The sequence below is a fragment of the Arachis hypogaea genome, chromosome 20, assembly GCF_003086295.3.
Source record: "Arachis hypogaea cultivar Tifrunner chromosome 20, arahy.Tifrunner.gnm2.J5K5, whole genome shotgun sequence".
Lineage (NCBI taxonomy): Eukaryota > Viridiplantae > Streptophyta > Magnoliopsida > Fabales > Fabaceae > Arachis > Arachis hypogaea.
The window spans coordinates 27,852,456-27,864,154 of NC_092055.1; the positions used below are offsets into that span (position 1 = coordinate 27,852,456).

The 11,699-nt window shown below is 36.3% G+C and overlaps 1 protein-coding gene and 1 non-coding gene across 2 annotated transcripts; one reads left to right on the plus strand and one right to left on the minus strand.

The window, feature by feature from the left end:
- Nucleotides 1–319: 319 nt before the first annotated feature.
- On the plus strand, nt 320–427 carry LOC112788270 (small nucleolar RNA R71). The gene has a single exon (XR_003195641.1). It is a non-coding gene; the product is annotated as a small nucleolar RNA R71 (small nucleolar RNA).
- A 5,962-nt stretch (nt 428–6,389) lies between these two features.
- Nucleotides 6,390–6,776, minus strand: LOC140183016 (uncharacterized). The gene has a single exon (XM_072231011.1). It carries the CDS (start codon nt 6,774–6,776, stop codon nt 6,390–6,392), a length of 387 nt encoding a protein of 128 aa, XP_072087112.1.
- Nucleotides 6,777–11,699: the final 4,923 nt, after the last annotated feature.

An 11,699-nucleotide genomic window follows, 5' to 3' on the forward strand; every position in this document is an offset into this window, starting at 1 on the left:
CTTTAGTATTGTTGGATGCAGCTTGCAATCCATTCAGACTCTGAGAAATCATATTGACTTGCTGAGTCAATATTTTATTCTGAGCCAATATGACATTCAGAGTATCAATTTCAAGAACTCCCTTCTTCTGAGGCGTCCCATTGTTTACAGGATTCCTCTCAGAGGTGTACATGAATTAGTTATTTGCAACCATTTTAATGAGTTCCTGAGCTTCTGCAGGGGTTTTCACGTGAAGAGATCCTCCTGCAGAATGGTCCAATGACATTTTTGACAACTCAGATAGACCATCATAGAATATACTTATGATGCTTCATTCTGGAAGCATGTCAGTAGGACATCTTTTGATCAGTTGCTTGTATCTTTCCCAAGCTTCATAGAGGGATTCTCCTTCCTTCTATCTGAAGGTTTGGATTTCCACTCTAAGCTTGCTCATCTTCTGAGGTGGAAAGAATTTGGCCAAGAAAGCACTGACCAACTTATCCCAAGAGTTCAGACTGTCCTTAGGTTGTGAATCCAACCATGTTCTAGCTCTGTCTCTTACAGCAAAAGGGAAAAGAAGAAGCCTGTAGACCTCGGGATCAACTCCATTGGTCTTGACAGTGTCATAGATTTGCAAGAATTCAGCTAAAAATTGATGAGGATCTTCCATTAGAAGTCCATGAAACTTGCAGTTCTGCTGCATTAGGAAACCAATTGAGGCTTAAGCTCAAAATTGTTTGCTCCAATTGCAGGAATTGAGATGCTTCTTCCATAGAAGTTGGAAGAGAGTGCAATGAAGTCACCAAGCATCTTCCTTGCATCTCCACCATTGTTATTAGGTTCGGCCATGTCTCCTTCTTTTTCGAAAATTTCTGTTAGGTCCTCTCCAGAGAGTTGTGCCTTAGCTTCCCTTAGCTTCCTCTTCAGAGTCCTTTCAGGTTCAGGATCAGCTTCAACAAGAATGTTCTTATCCTTGTTCCTGCTCATATGAAAAAGAAGAGAACAAAAAAGAAGAGGAATCCTCTATGTCACAGAAGAGAGATTCCTTTATGTGAGTAGAAGAATAGAAGAGTAGAAGAAGGAGAAGAGAAAAACTCGAACACAGAGAAGAAGAGGGTTCGAATTTTTAGTGGGAGAGGAGTGTTAGTAGATGAATAAATAAATAGAAGGAGATAAGAGAGGGGGAGAAAATTCGAATTTAATTTAAAATAAAAGGAAAATATTTTTGTTTTTATTTCAAATATTAGTTAAAATTCAAAAATAAAAAAAAAGAGAAATAAATTTAAAATTAAAATTTAAAACAATTAGTAAATTAAAAAGAATTTTGAAAAAAAAAGGTGAGGAGTTTTCGAAAATTAGAGAGAGAAAATTAGTTAGGTAGTTTTGAAAAAGATAAAATTAATTGAAAAAGATTTGAAAATCAATTTTGAAAAGATAAGAAGTTAGAAAAGATTTTGAAATTGATTTTGAAAAAGATGTGATTTGAAATTTATTTTGAAAAAGATTTGAAAAAGAAATGTAGAAAGATTTGATTTTGAAAATTGAAGTTGATTACTTGACTAACAAGAAACTAAAAGATATGATTCTAAAATTTAAAGATTGAACCTTTCTTAATAGGCAAGAAATAAACTTTAAAATTTTTAAATCAATCACATTAAATGTTAGTAAAGATTTTGAAATTATGAAATGAAATTAAGAAAAAGATTTTAAAAATCAATTTTTAAAATTTTCAAAAATCATAAAAGAAAAATGAAAAAGATTTGATTTTGAAAAAAAGTTTTGAAAAGATAGGATTTTTAAATTGAAAATTTGACTTGACTCATAAGAAACAACTAAATTTTAAAATTTTTTTACTAAGTCAAACCAAATTTTCGAAATTTATTTGTGAAGAAGGGAAAGATATTTTTTTTATTTTTGAATTTTTAATGAAGAAAGAGAAAAAAAAGATATCATTTTGATGTTTTTCTCTTTTTCTTATTAAACAACAAAAATGAAACAAAACATAAAAATTTAAGATCAAAATGAGTAATGCATGCAAGAACACTTTGAATGTCAAGATGAACACCAAGAACACTTTGAATGTCAAGATGAACACCAAGAACTTATTTTTGAAAATTTTTAAGAAAAGACACACATGCAAGATGCCAAACTTAGAAATTTTCAATGTTTAGACACTAACAAATTGAAAATGCATATGAAAACAAGAAAAGACACAAAACATGAAAATGCAAAGATCAAACAAAGAAGATCATCAAGAACAACTTGAAGATCATGAAGAACACCATGCATGAATTTTCGAAAATTTTTAGGAAATTAAAAAGATGCAATTGACACCAAACTTAAAATTTGACATCAAACTCAAACAAGAAACACAAAATATTTTTGGTTTTTATGATTTTATTAAAATCTTTTGGCATTTTTTGAAAATTAATTTGGAAAAGCAAAATAAAAAATTCAAAATTTTTAATAAGAATTCCAGGAATCATGCAATGTTAATCTAAAACTCTGGTCCAGGAATTAGACATGGCTTACTAGCCAGCCAAGCTTTCAGTGAAAGCTTCGGTCCAAAACACTAGACATGGCCAATAGCCAGCCAAGCTTTAGCAGATCATTACATTCAACAGCAAGATTGATAGAAATCAACAAGCTCTTGTGATGATAAGTTAAAACCTCGGTCTAAGATATTAGACATGGCTTCACAGCCAGCCAGACTTCAACAAATCATCATAAAACTCTAGAATTCATTCTTAAAAATTCTGAAGACATAGAATAATTTATTTTTTTTTTTGAAAATTTTTCGAAAATAAAAAAACTTTAAAAATAAAATAAAATTACCTAATCTGAGCAACAAGATGAACCGTCAGTTGTCCAAACTCAAACAATCCCCGACAACGGCGCCAAAAACTTGGTGCACGAAATTCCGATCTTCACTGGCGCCAAAAACTTGGTATGCACGTTCATAATCTCAATTCTTCTTCACAACTTTGCACAACTAACCAGCAAGTGCACTGAGTCGTCCAAGTAATAAACCTTACGTGAGTAAGGGTCGATCCCACGGAGATTGTCGGCTTGAAGCAAGCTATGGTCATCCTTGTAAATCTCAGTCAGGCAGATTCAAATGGTTATGGGATTTTAATGATATAATTAAAACAAAAAATAAGATAGAGATACTTATGTAATTCATTGGTAGGAGTTTCAGATAAGCGCATGAAGATGCTTTGTTCCTTCTGAACCTCTGTTTTCCTATTGCCTTCATCCAATCATTCATACTCCTTTCCATGGCAAGCGGTATGTTGGACATCACCGTTGTCAATGGCTACTTCCTGTTCTCTCAGTGAAAATGGTCCAAATGCGCTGTCACCGCACGGCTAATCATCTTTCGGTTCTCACTCATGTTGGAATAGGATCCATTGATCCTTTTGCGTCTGTCACTACGCCCAGCACTCGTGAGTTTGAAGCTCGTCACACTCATCCCATCCCAGATCCTACTCAAAATACCACAGACAAGGTTTAGACTTTTTGGATCTCAAGAATGCTGCCAATTGATTTTAGCTTATACCACGAAGACTCTGATCTTTCGGAATAGAGGTTAAGAGATATACGCTCAGTCTAAGGTAGAACGGAAGTGGTTGTCAGGCACGCGTTCATAGGTTGAGAATAGTGATGAGTGTCACAGATCATCACATTCATCATGTTGAGGTGCAAGCGAATATCTTAGAATAGGAATAAGCTTGAATTGAATAGAAAAACAATAGTACTTTGCATTAATTCATGAGGAACAGCAGAGCTCCACACCTTAATCTATGGTGTGTAGAAACTCTACCGTTGAAAATACATAAGAACAAGGTCCAGGCATGGCCGAATGGTCAGCCCCCTAAATGTGTACTCTGAATATAAAATTATTCAAAAGATTAACAAGATATATGAAATAACTCACTAAAAGTAGTTTTTATACTAAACTAGTAGCTAGGGTTACATAAGATAAGTAAATGATGTAGAAATCCACTTCCGGGCCCACTTGGTGTGTGCTTGGGCTGAGCATTGAGCTTTCATGTGTAAAGACTCTTTTTGGAGTTGAACGCCAGGTTGTAGCCTGTTTCTGGCATTTAACTCTGATTTGCAACCTATTTCTGGTGTTTAACTCCAGAATAGGGCAGGAAGTTGGCGTTTGAACGCCAGTTTGCATCGTCAAAACTAGGGAAAAGTATAGACTATTATATATTTTTGAAAAGTCCTGGATGCTACTTTCCAAAAAATCCATTTCGAGTGCAGGGAGGTCAGAATCCAACAGCATTTGCAGTCCTTCTTCAGCCTCTGAATCAGATTTTTGCTCAAGTCCTTCAATTTCAGCCAGAAAATACCTGAAATCACAGAAAAACACACAAACTCATAGTAAAGTTTAGAAATGTGAATTTTGCTTGAAAACTAATAAAAATATATAAAAAGTAATTAAAACATACTGAAAACTACTTAAAAACAATGCCAAAAAGTGTATAAATTATCCGCTCATCTTCAGCCAAAGCCGAGGAGGAGGAAGGTTATTGCTAAGAAGAGGAAAGGTGACGTGGTTGACTTGTCCGACGTTTCTGATGATGAGAAAGATGAAGTGCCGATTGAAGAAGTTCGTAAGTTCTTTGATAATCAAAAAAGGTTGCATGGGGTTGTTGAACAGACTGATTCCTCGTCCTTATGGGGGAGGGATTACCCATACATGGTTATTGCCTATGAGTGTTGTCAATCGTCGGCAGATATAACTCTGGCCGACGAGGTTGGTGATGTTGCTATTGATCAGTACAGGCAGGTAATTTTGATTTTGGAGTGAAGGTTTTAAATTTTTCTGTTTTTGTGGGATACTAATTTGTAAATTTTAGGTGGTGGGATTGCGGCTGGTGAGTTTGGGGCGTAGCCGTGAAAAAATACATCGGAAGTTTGTTGAGAAGAAGGAGGATCCGAGCTTTAGGGAGGAGTTGGCTATAAAGACTGCTAAGATCTTGGAACTAGAGGTGAAGTTAGCTGAGGTTGAAAAATATTTGAAAGATGTGAAGGATAGCTTTGCCAAGGATGTTGAAGATTTAAAAAAGAAGGAAGCTGACTTATCTGCTCTGGGTGCCCGTATGATTGAGGTTACCACTCAATTGAAGGAGTTGGAGAAGAACAAGCAAGGAGAAATTCTTGATTCCTTCCTTGAAGGATTTGAGAGGGCGTCTGTCCAGGCAAGATTCTTTGCTCTCGAGGTGGACTTTTCAGCGATGGATCCAGGGAAGGTAATTCAGGATGGTGTAATGGTTGAAGATGATGGTGCTGCTGAGGAGGGAGATGAGAATGTTCAATAGGGTTTTGGCTTGTTTTTTGTTGATAGTTTAATTTTGTTTGGTAAACTATTTTGCTCCTATGGTGAGCTTATGGCTGTTTATGTGTGGACAGTTTAGTTGGCTTTTATTGTAACTGATATTTTGCTACTATTTTCTGGGAGAGGAAAAACTTTGTTGTTTCTGTTTGCATGTTATGATGATAATATAATATTATGGCTGTATGATAAGTTGGTATTTATCTGGTATGTGAGTTTGGGTTGGAGCCAGATGTTTTAGGTAAAATTTGTTGCAATGGTGAAATGCCATTAATTTGATTGAGAAATGTTATAGGTAGGCTGAGTGGTCCGAGTTTGGATGCCGATTCATAGGCATGATAATAACTGTATGAGTGATCGGCAATGATTTTGAATTAGGTCGGCTATTTGTTTTGAATAATGTTTTCTGAATAGTCGGGTTCGGATTATAGTCGGGTTCTGAATGATCGGCTTCCGATTTTTGGATCAGATGTTTTTTTATGATTGATAAATTCTGTATGATCAGCTTAAGATTGATTATTGAATGATCGGTTTCCGATTTAGATCGGATTTTTTGTATGAATGGTCGGTTTCCGATTTAGATCGGATATGTTGAATTATAGGATTCCAAGTTAGGTCGAATGTTTGTCTGATTGTATGATCGGAATCCAAGTTAGATAGGATATTTGTCTGATTGAATGATCGGATTCCGAGTTAAATCTAATATTTGTCTGATTGAATGATTGGATTCCGAGTTAAATCGGATATTTGTCTGATTGAATTTTCGTTATTAGGTCGGCTTTCGGATTGACTGATTGTATCCGATGTATTAAACTCCGATTAAGATCGGTTAGATGAATGATTGTATCTGAATGATCGGATTCCGATTAAGATCGGTTGTTTAAATTTCGACAAATGGGGAGTATAAAATGCACATAATATTGACTGGATAAGGAATTTTATTAATGTAAAACCTTTGAATTTAAAGTCCTAGGTAGGCTAGCCTCGTTAAAACCTCTCCAAGCAAAACCCTTGTGGGAAAAATCTTGGTAGTAGGAAAAAGAGTACTGGCCTGTCCCTGGTATTAACTGTAATATAACTTTAAAGAAGATACATTCCAAGTGTTAGGGAGATCTTTACCCTGTAAGGTTTGTAGTTGGTAGGCTCCATTGCCGATTACTTCTGTAACTCGGTAAGGGCCCTCCCAATTAGCTGCTAGTTTTCCATGTGCTGATGGTTTCCTAGCTTGTTCTGATTTCCTGAGCACAAGGTCATTTACACGAAAGGATCTTGGATGAAGTCTTTGGTTATATCTTCGGGCTATGTGCTGTTGCATGGCTAAGTGTTTAACTGCTGTGGACAATCTGAGTTCTTCAATGAGGTCAAGTTCGGATTGCCGAGCTGTGTCTTGTGTAGTTTGGTCGGCCAATGCAGTTCGTAGAGAGGATTGGGAGATCTCCACTGGTATCATTGCGTTTGAACCGTAGACTAAACGGAAGGGTGTCTCCTTTGTGGTTGAGTGAATTGTTGTGTTGTATCCCCATATGATCTCTGGGATAAGCTCGGTGATAAACCACTATTTTACGATTTATCTTGTGCTCAATTGAGTGGCTTTTATTAACTCTTTACCCACTTATTCATACAAATTGCATGTGTTACATTTTCCTTCCTGATTTTGTGCTATGATTGAAAACATGCTTCTTTGGCCTTATATTTGCTAATATTAATCCTCTCTTATTACCATTAGATGCCTTGATATATGTGTTAAGTGATTTTAGAGATTACAGGGCAGGAATGGCTCAGAGGATGGAAAGGAAGCATGCAAAAGTGGAAGGAATACAAGAAACTGAAAGAACTGCAAAGCTGTCAGCCTGACCCTCTCGCACTAAAACGGTCATAACTTGAGCTACAGAGGTCAAAATGATGCGGTTCCAGTGGCGTTAGAAAGCTAACGTCTAGGGCTTCGAAATGATATATAATTTGCTATAGTTTCCCTGAGAATAAGTGACGCGAACGCGTGATTCATGCGGACGCGTCACATCTGCGAAAATCAGCATGACAAAATTCGTAACCAGCAAATTCTGGGCTATTTTTGACCCAGTTTTCGGCCCAGAAAATACAAATTAGAGGCTATAAAGTGAGGAAATCTATTCATTCATGATCACCAACTCATAATTCACAATTTTAGGTTTTTAGATGTAGTTTTAGAGAGAGAGGTTCTCTCCTCTCTCTTAGGATTAGGATTAGGATTAGGATTTCATCTTCTTCAATCACAGGTTTAATGTTCTTTTTATTTATTTTCTCAATTTTGTTTATGAACTCTTTGTGTTTAGATTTGAATATTTTATTTAATACAATTTGAGGTATTTCAGATTTGACTTTGCTTTGCTTTATTTATATGGATACTTTTAATTTAATTTAGATATTTTCTTCCTTTTTGCTTTGGTTAAGTAATTGGTAACACTTGAGTTGTCAAACTCAGCAGTGATTGAAATTGGCAGATTACTGATTGATTTGGATCGCTCTAAAGCTAGTCTTCCCACAGGGATTGACTAGGACTTGAGGATTAAATTAATTAGTCCACTTGACTTAACTAAGTGGGATTAAAACCCAATTCTCATCATATCTGATAAGGATAACTGGGATAGGAATTCTAATTCTTATACCTTGCCGAGAGATTTTATTAATTATTAATTTATTTTTCTTATCATTTAATTTACTTGTTCCTTATTTTAAAAACCCCCAATTTACAAAACTCATAACCAATAATAAGAACACCTCCATGCAATTTCTTGAGAAGACGACCCGAGGTTTAAATACTTCGGTTATCAATTTATTTAGGGGTTTGTTACTTGTGACAACCTAAACTTTTGTACGAAAGGATTCTCTGTTGGTTTAGAAACTATACTTACAACGCGATTCTATTTTTATAAAATTTCTTTACCGATAGAAAATCATATTCGTCAAAATGGCGCCGTTGCCGGGGAATTGCAAATGTGTGCTTTATTATTGGTTATTGTAAATATTTGTTTTTTGCTTGTTTATTTGTTTTTATTTTAAAAAAAATATATTCAGATTTTTATTTTAAAATTTTTATCTTATCTTATCTTAGTTTTAAATTTCAAAATTCAAATCTTTTTCAAAAATCATATCTTTTTCAAAATCTTATCTTATCTTATTTCAAAAATCAAATTTTAAATTTTAAAATTTAAATTAAAAATTTTTTTTCAAAATTTAAATCTTTTTCAAATCTTTATCTTATATTGTTGACTTTTTCGAAATTCAAAATTCAAAATTCAAAATTCAAAATTTAAATTTCAAATTTCAAATTTCAAAATTCAAATTTCAAAATTCAAATTTCAAAATTTAAAATTCAAATTTCAAATTTCAAATTTCAAAATTCAAGTTTTAAAATTTAAAATTCAAAATTCAAAATTTAATTTTCAAATTCAAAATTTAAATTTCAAAAACCTTTTAATTTAAAAACTTATCTTCTCTTACCTAACTTATCTTATCTTTTCTAATCTTAAAATCAAATCTTTTTCAAACATTTTCTCTTATTTATTTTATTTTCCTTTGCTTGTTTATTTATTTTTGTTTTTAATTTTTATTAGTTACTATGAGTTCTCACCCCATCGCTTTGAGTTTGGTTCCAATGCTGTTGCAAGGAATGGAAATTATAACAGGAACATGCATCAAGGTCAAAACAATCAGAGTTGGACGGAGCCACGAGGATCTGATCAACCCTTTAGGCAACAACACCTTCCAAAGTACCATGGACGACGACCATTCTAGAATGCATGCCGAAACAATAGTACTGGTGGACCCTTTTGTGACAACCAACACCCACCGAACTACTATGGTCAAGAGCCATTCCGAGGTGCGTACCAAGAGGATAGATATGGTGGACCCCCTTGTAATTACCAACAAGCCCCATCATACACCTGTAAACCACCTTCTCAACATAGCTTTGAACCACTACACTCACAAGCCAACTACCATCATTCACCTCCATATGACCCTAACCCATACCCACCCCAATTACTCCCAAGAACCACCACTCCCCTATGCCCCATGTCCATTTCCATCACCCCAAGAATCAAGGGAGCGTCTCAAGGAAACAGTGGAAAAATTTCATGCCACCCTTCACCAATTGAATCAAGTGATAAATCGATTACCTTCCCGACGTTCGGACACTCAAGGAATTCCATGGCTTCATGTGGACAATCTAATGAAGAACGTAGCATGAAGGAGATACTAGAAACCCCACTGGACAGTAAAGAGCATGACTTTGTACTGGAACAAGTGGAGGAAACTGTAATTATCGAAGAAGAAGAATTGGTTGAAGACTTAGGAGATGCTGAACCCCCATGGGAAAGTCAAGTTATAAAGCCTCCTTCGAAGATGTTTGAAATTAATGTTGAGGAGGGTATACAACCTCCAATGCATATCATGGTTTAAGACTTTGAAGGGGATGATCAAGAGATGGATTCAATCATTGATGAATTCTTATCTATATTTGAATCCTCTCCCATTGGACTTGACATGGAGATTAAAGGAGAAGAAGTACAACCTCCCATGCCCTTGGTGAACAATGAAGAAGAGATCAAATTGGAAGAAAGCTACCAAGAGGAAGAGGTTGAAATTGAAGAAACCTGCAAGGAGGTGGAAGTTGTCAAGGAAGAACTCAAGGGACTGGAGCTGGAAATCACCTTGCCAATGCTGTTGGAGACCTCTCCCCCAAAGCCATCACCATCCATCCCTTCATTCAAGTGGATAAATCTCTCATCTCTAAGCTTAATTAGCTCACTTGAATATGCTTTACTTGAGACAGATGGTCAGCTTAGAGCTCTTTGTGGCTTTAAGAGTAAGAGGGAGATGGTTAGTGGTAGGAGTCGTCATGCAAGATTCAATATGGTGGAAAGCTCAAAGTTTAAATGCAAAGGTTGGTGTAAAGCTCAACTGAATGGGTCTAGGAAGTTGGTTGGCCGCTTTAGTGAGAATTCAGATTGCTTGCTACCCGGATGGAATCATGATGATCAACAAGAAGACGGGTGTAAAAGTAAGGTTCGGGACCCCAGAATTCAGTCTAGAAATCAACACTCTTGGGGCCTTGTCACTTGCTTTAACCTGCTTGAAGGCTTTCTGCGCCTAGTTTGGGATCCCGGAGGCCATTGGAATTACAAACATTGGTGGGGATTCCTGGATGAGTTCAAGCACAAGCCACCATGACAAGGAGCTCATTGAATGTCCAACTTAAGGACTTCAACTAAAAGTGTTAGGTGGGAGATAACCCACCATGGTATGATCGTTCCTTTTTCAATTTTAATTTTATTTCGTTTTGTTTTTTTATTAAGTTTTATTTTATTCCATTTTATTGAACCTGGAATTATTCATAACATCTGCATCAACATTTGCATACTGCATTCTGCATTTTGCATATAAAAAAATGCACGCGACGCGTAAGCGTCGCTGACGCGTCCGCGTCACAAGTGCATTAGGAAGAAAAGAAAAGTGAACAGAGAGTCACACGAGAGCATGGCTGGAGGCGTGCCTTAGGCACAAATATGCCCACGCGACCGTGTCGCCGACGCGGCCGCGTCATTTGAAAGATAGCTTCCCCACGCATCCGCATCACCCACGCGAACGCGTGGCTCTGTAAAATCGACGTAAAGGGGTGTATGGCAGTATGTGGGGCTGGAATAGGGCTGGACTCGTGCTAGAAGCCCAAGCCCTCCCACGCGAACGCGTGCTCGACGCGTTCGCGTTCTTTTTCAAAAATGGCCATCCACACGATCGTGTCAACCACGCGACCGCGTCACCCAAAAATTTGGCAAAAAGAGTTTCGAACAGAGAGTTGCGCGAACGCGAGGCTGCACTCGCGCCAATCGCACAAATCAGGCCACGCGATCGCGTGACCCATGCGTCCGTATCACCTGACCTTATCGCACACCACGGGACCGCGTCACTCACGCGTCCGCGTCGCCTGCGTCGCACAACTTATCCAGATCAGCGCCAATTGTCTTATCTTTTCTTTTCTAATCCTAATCTCTTCTATCTTTTCTTCTTTCTTCTTTCTTCCTTACTTCTTCTTCCCTTCTTTCCCTTCTCATTCTTCTTATCTTTCATTTTATTTTACTTAATTTATTTGCATATTTCATTCATTGCATCATAATTTTGTGCACATTTTTATTTTCTTTTCTAAATTCATTATTTTTCCTTTGGTGTTAAAATTTTCTTATTTAACTGTTGCATCTTCTCTTGAATTATTTTGGGTGCTTAGTGACTTATGTTATTCTGGTTAGGTAATATTATTTAAATCAATGCCAATCTTTTATACCTGTATTACTTTTGCATTGACATGAATTTATATTATCTCTCCTTACCCACTCTC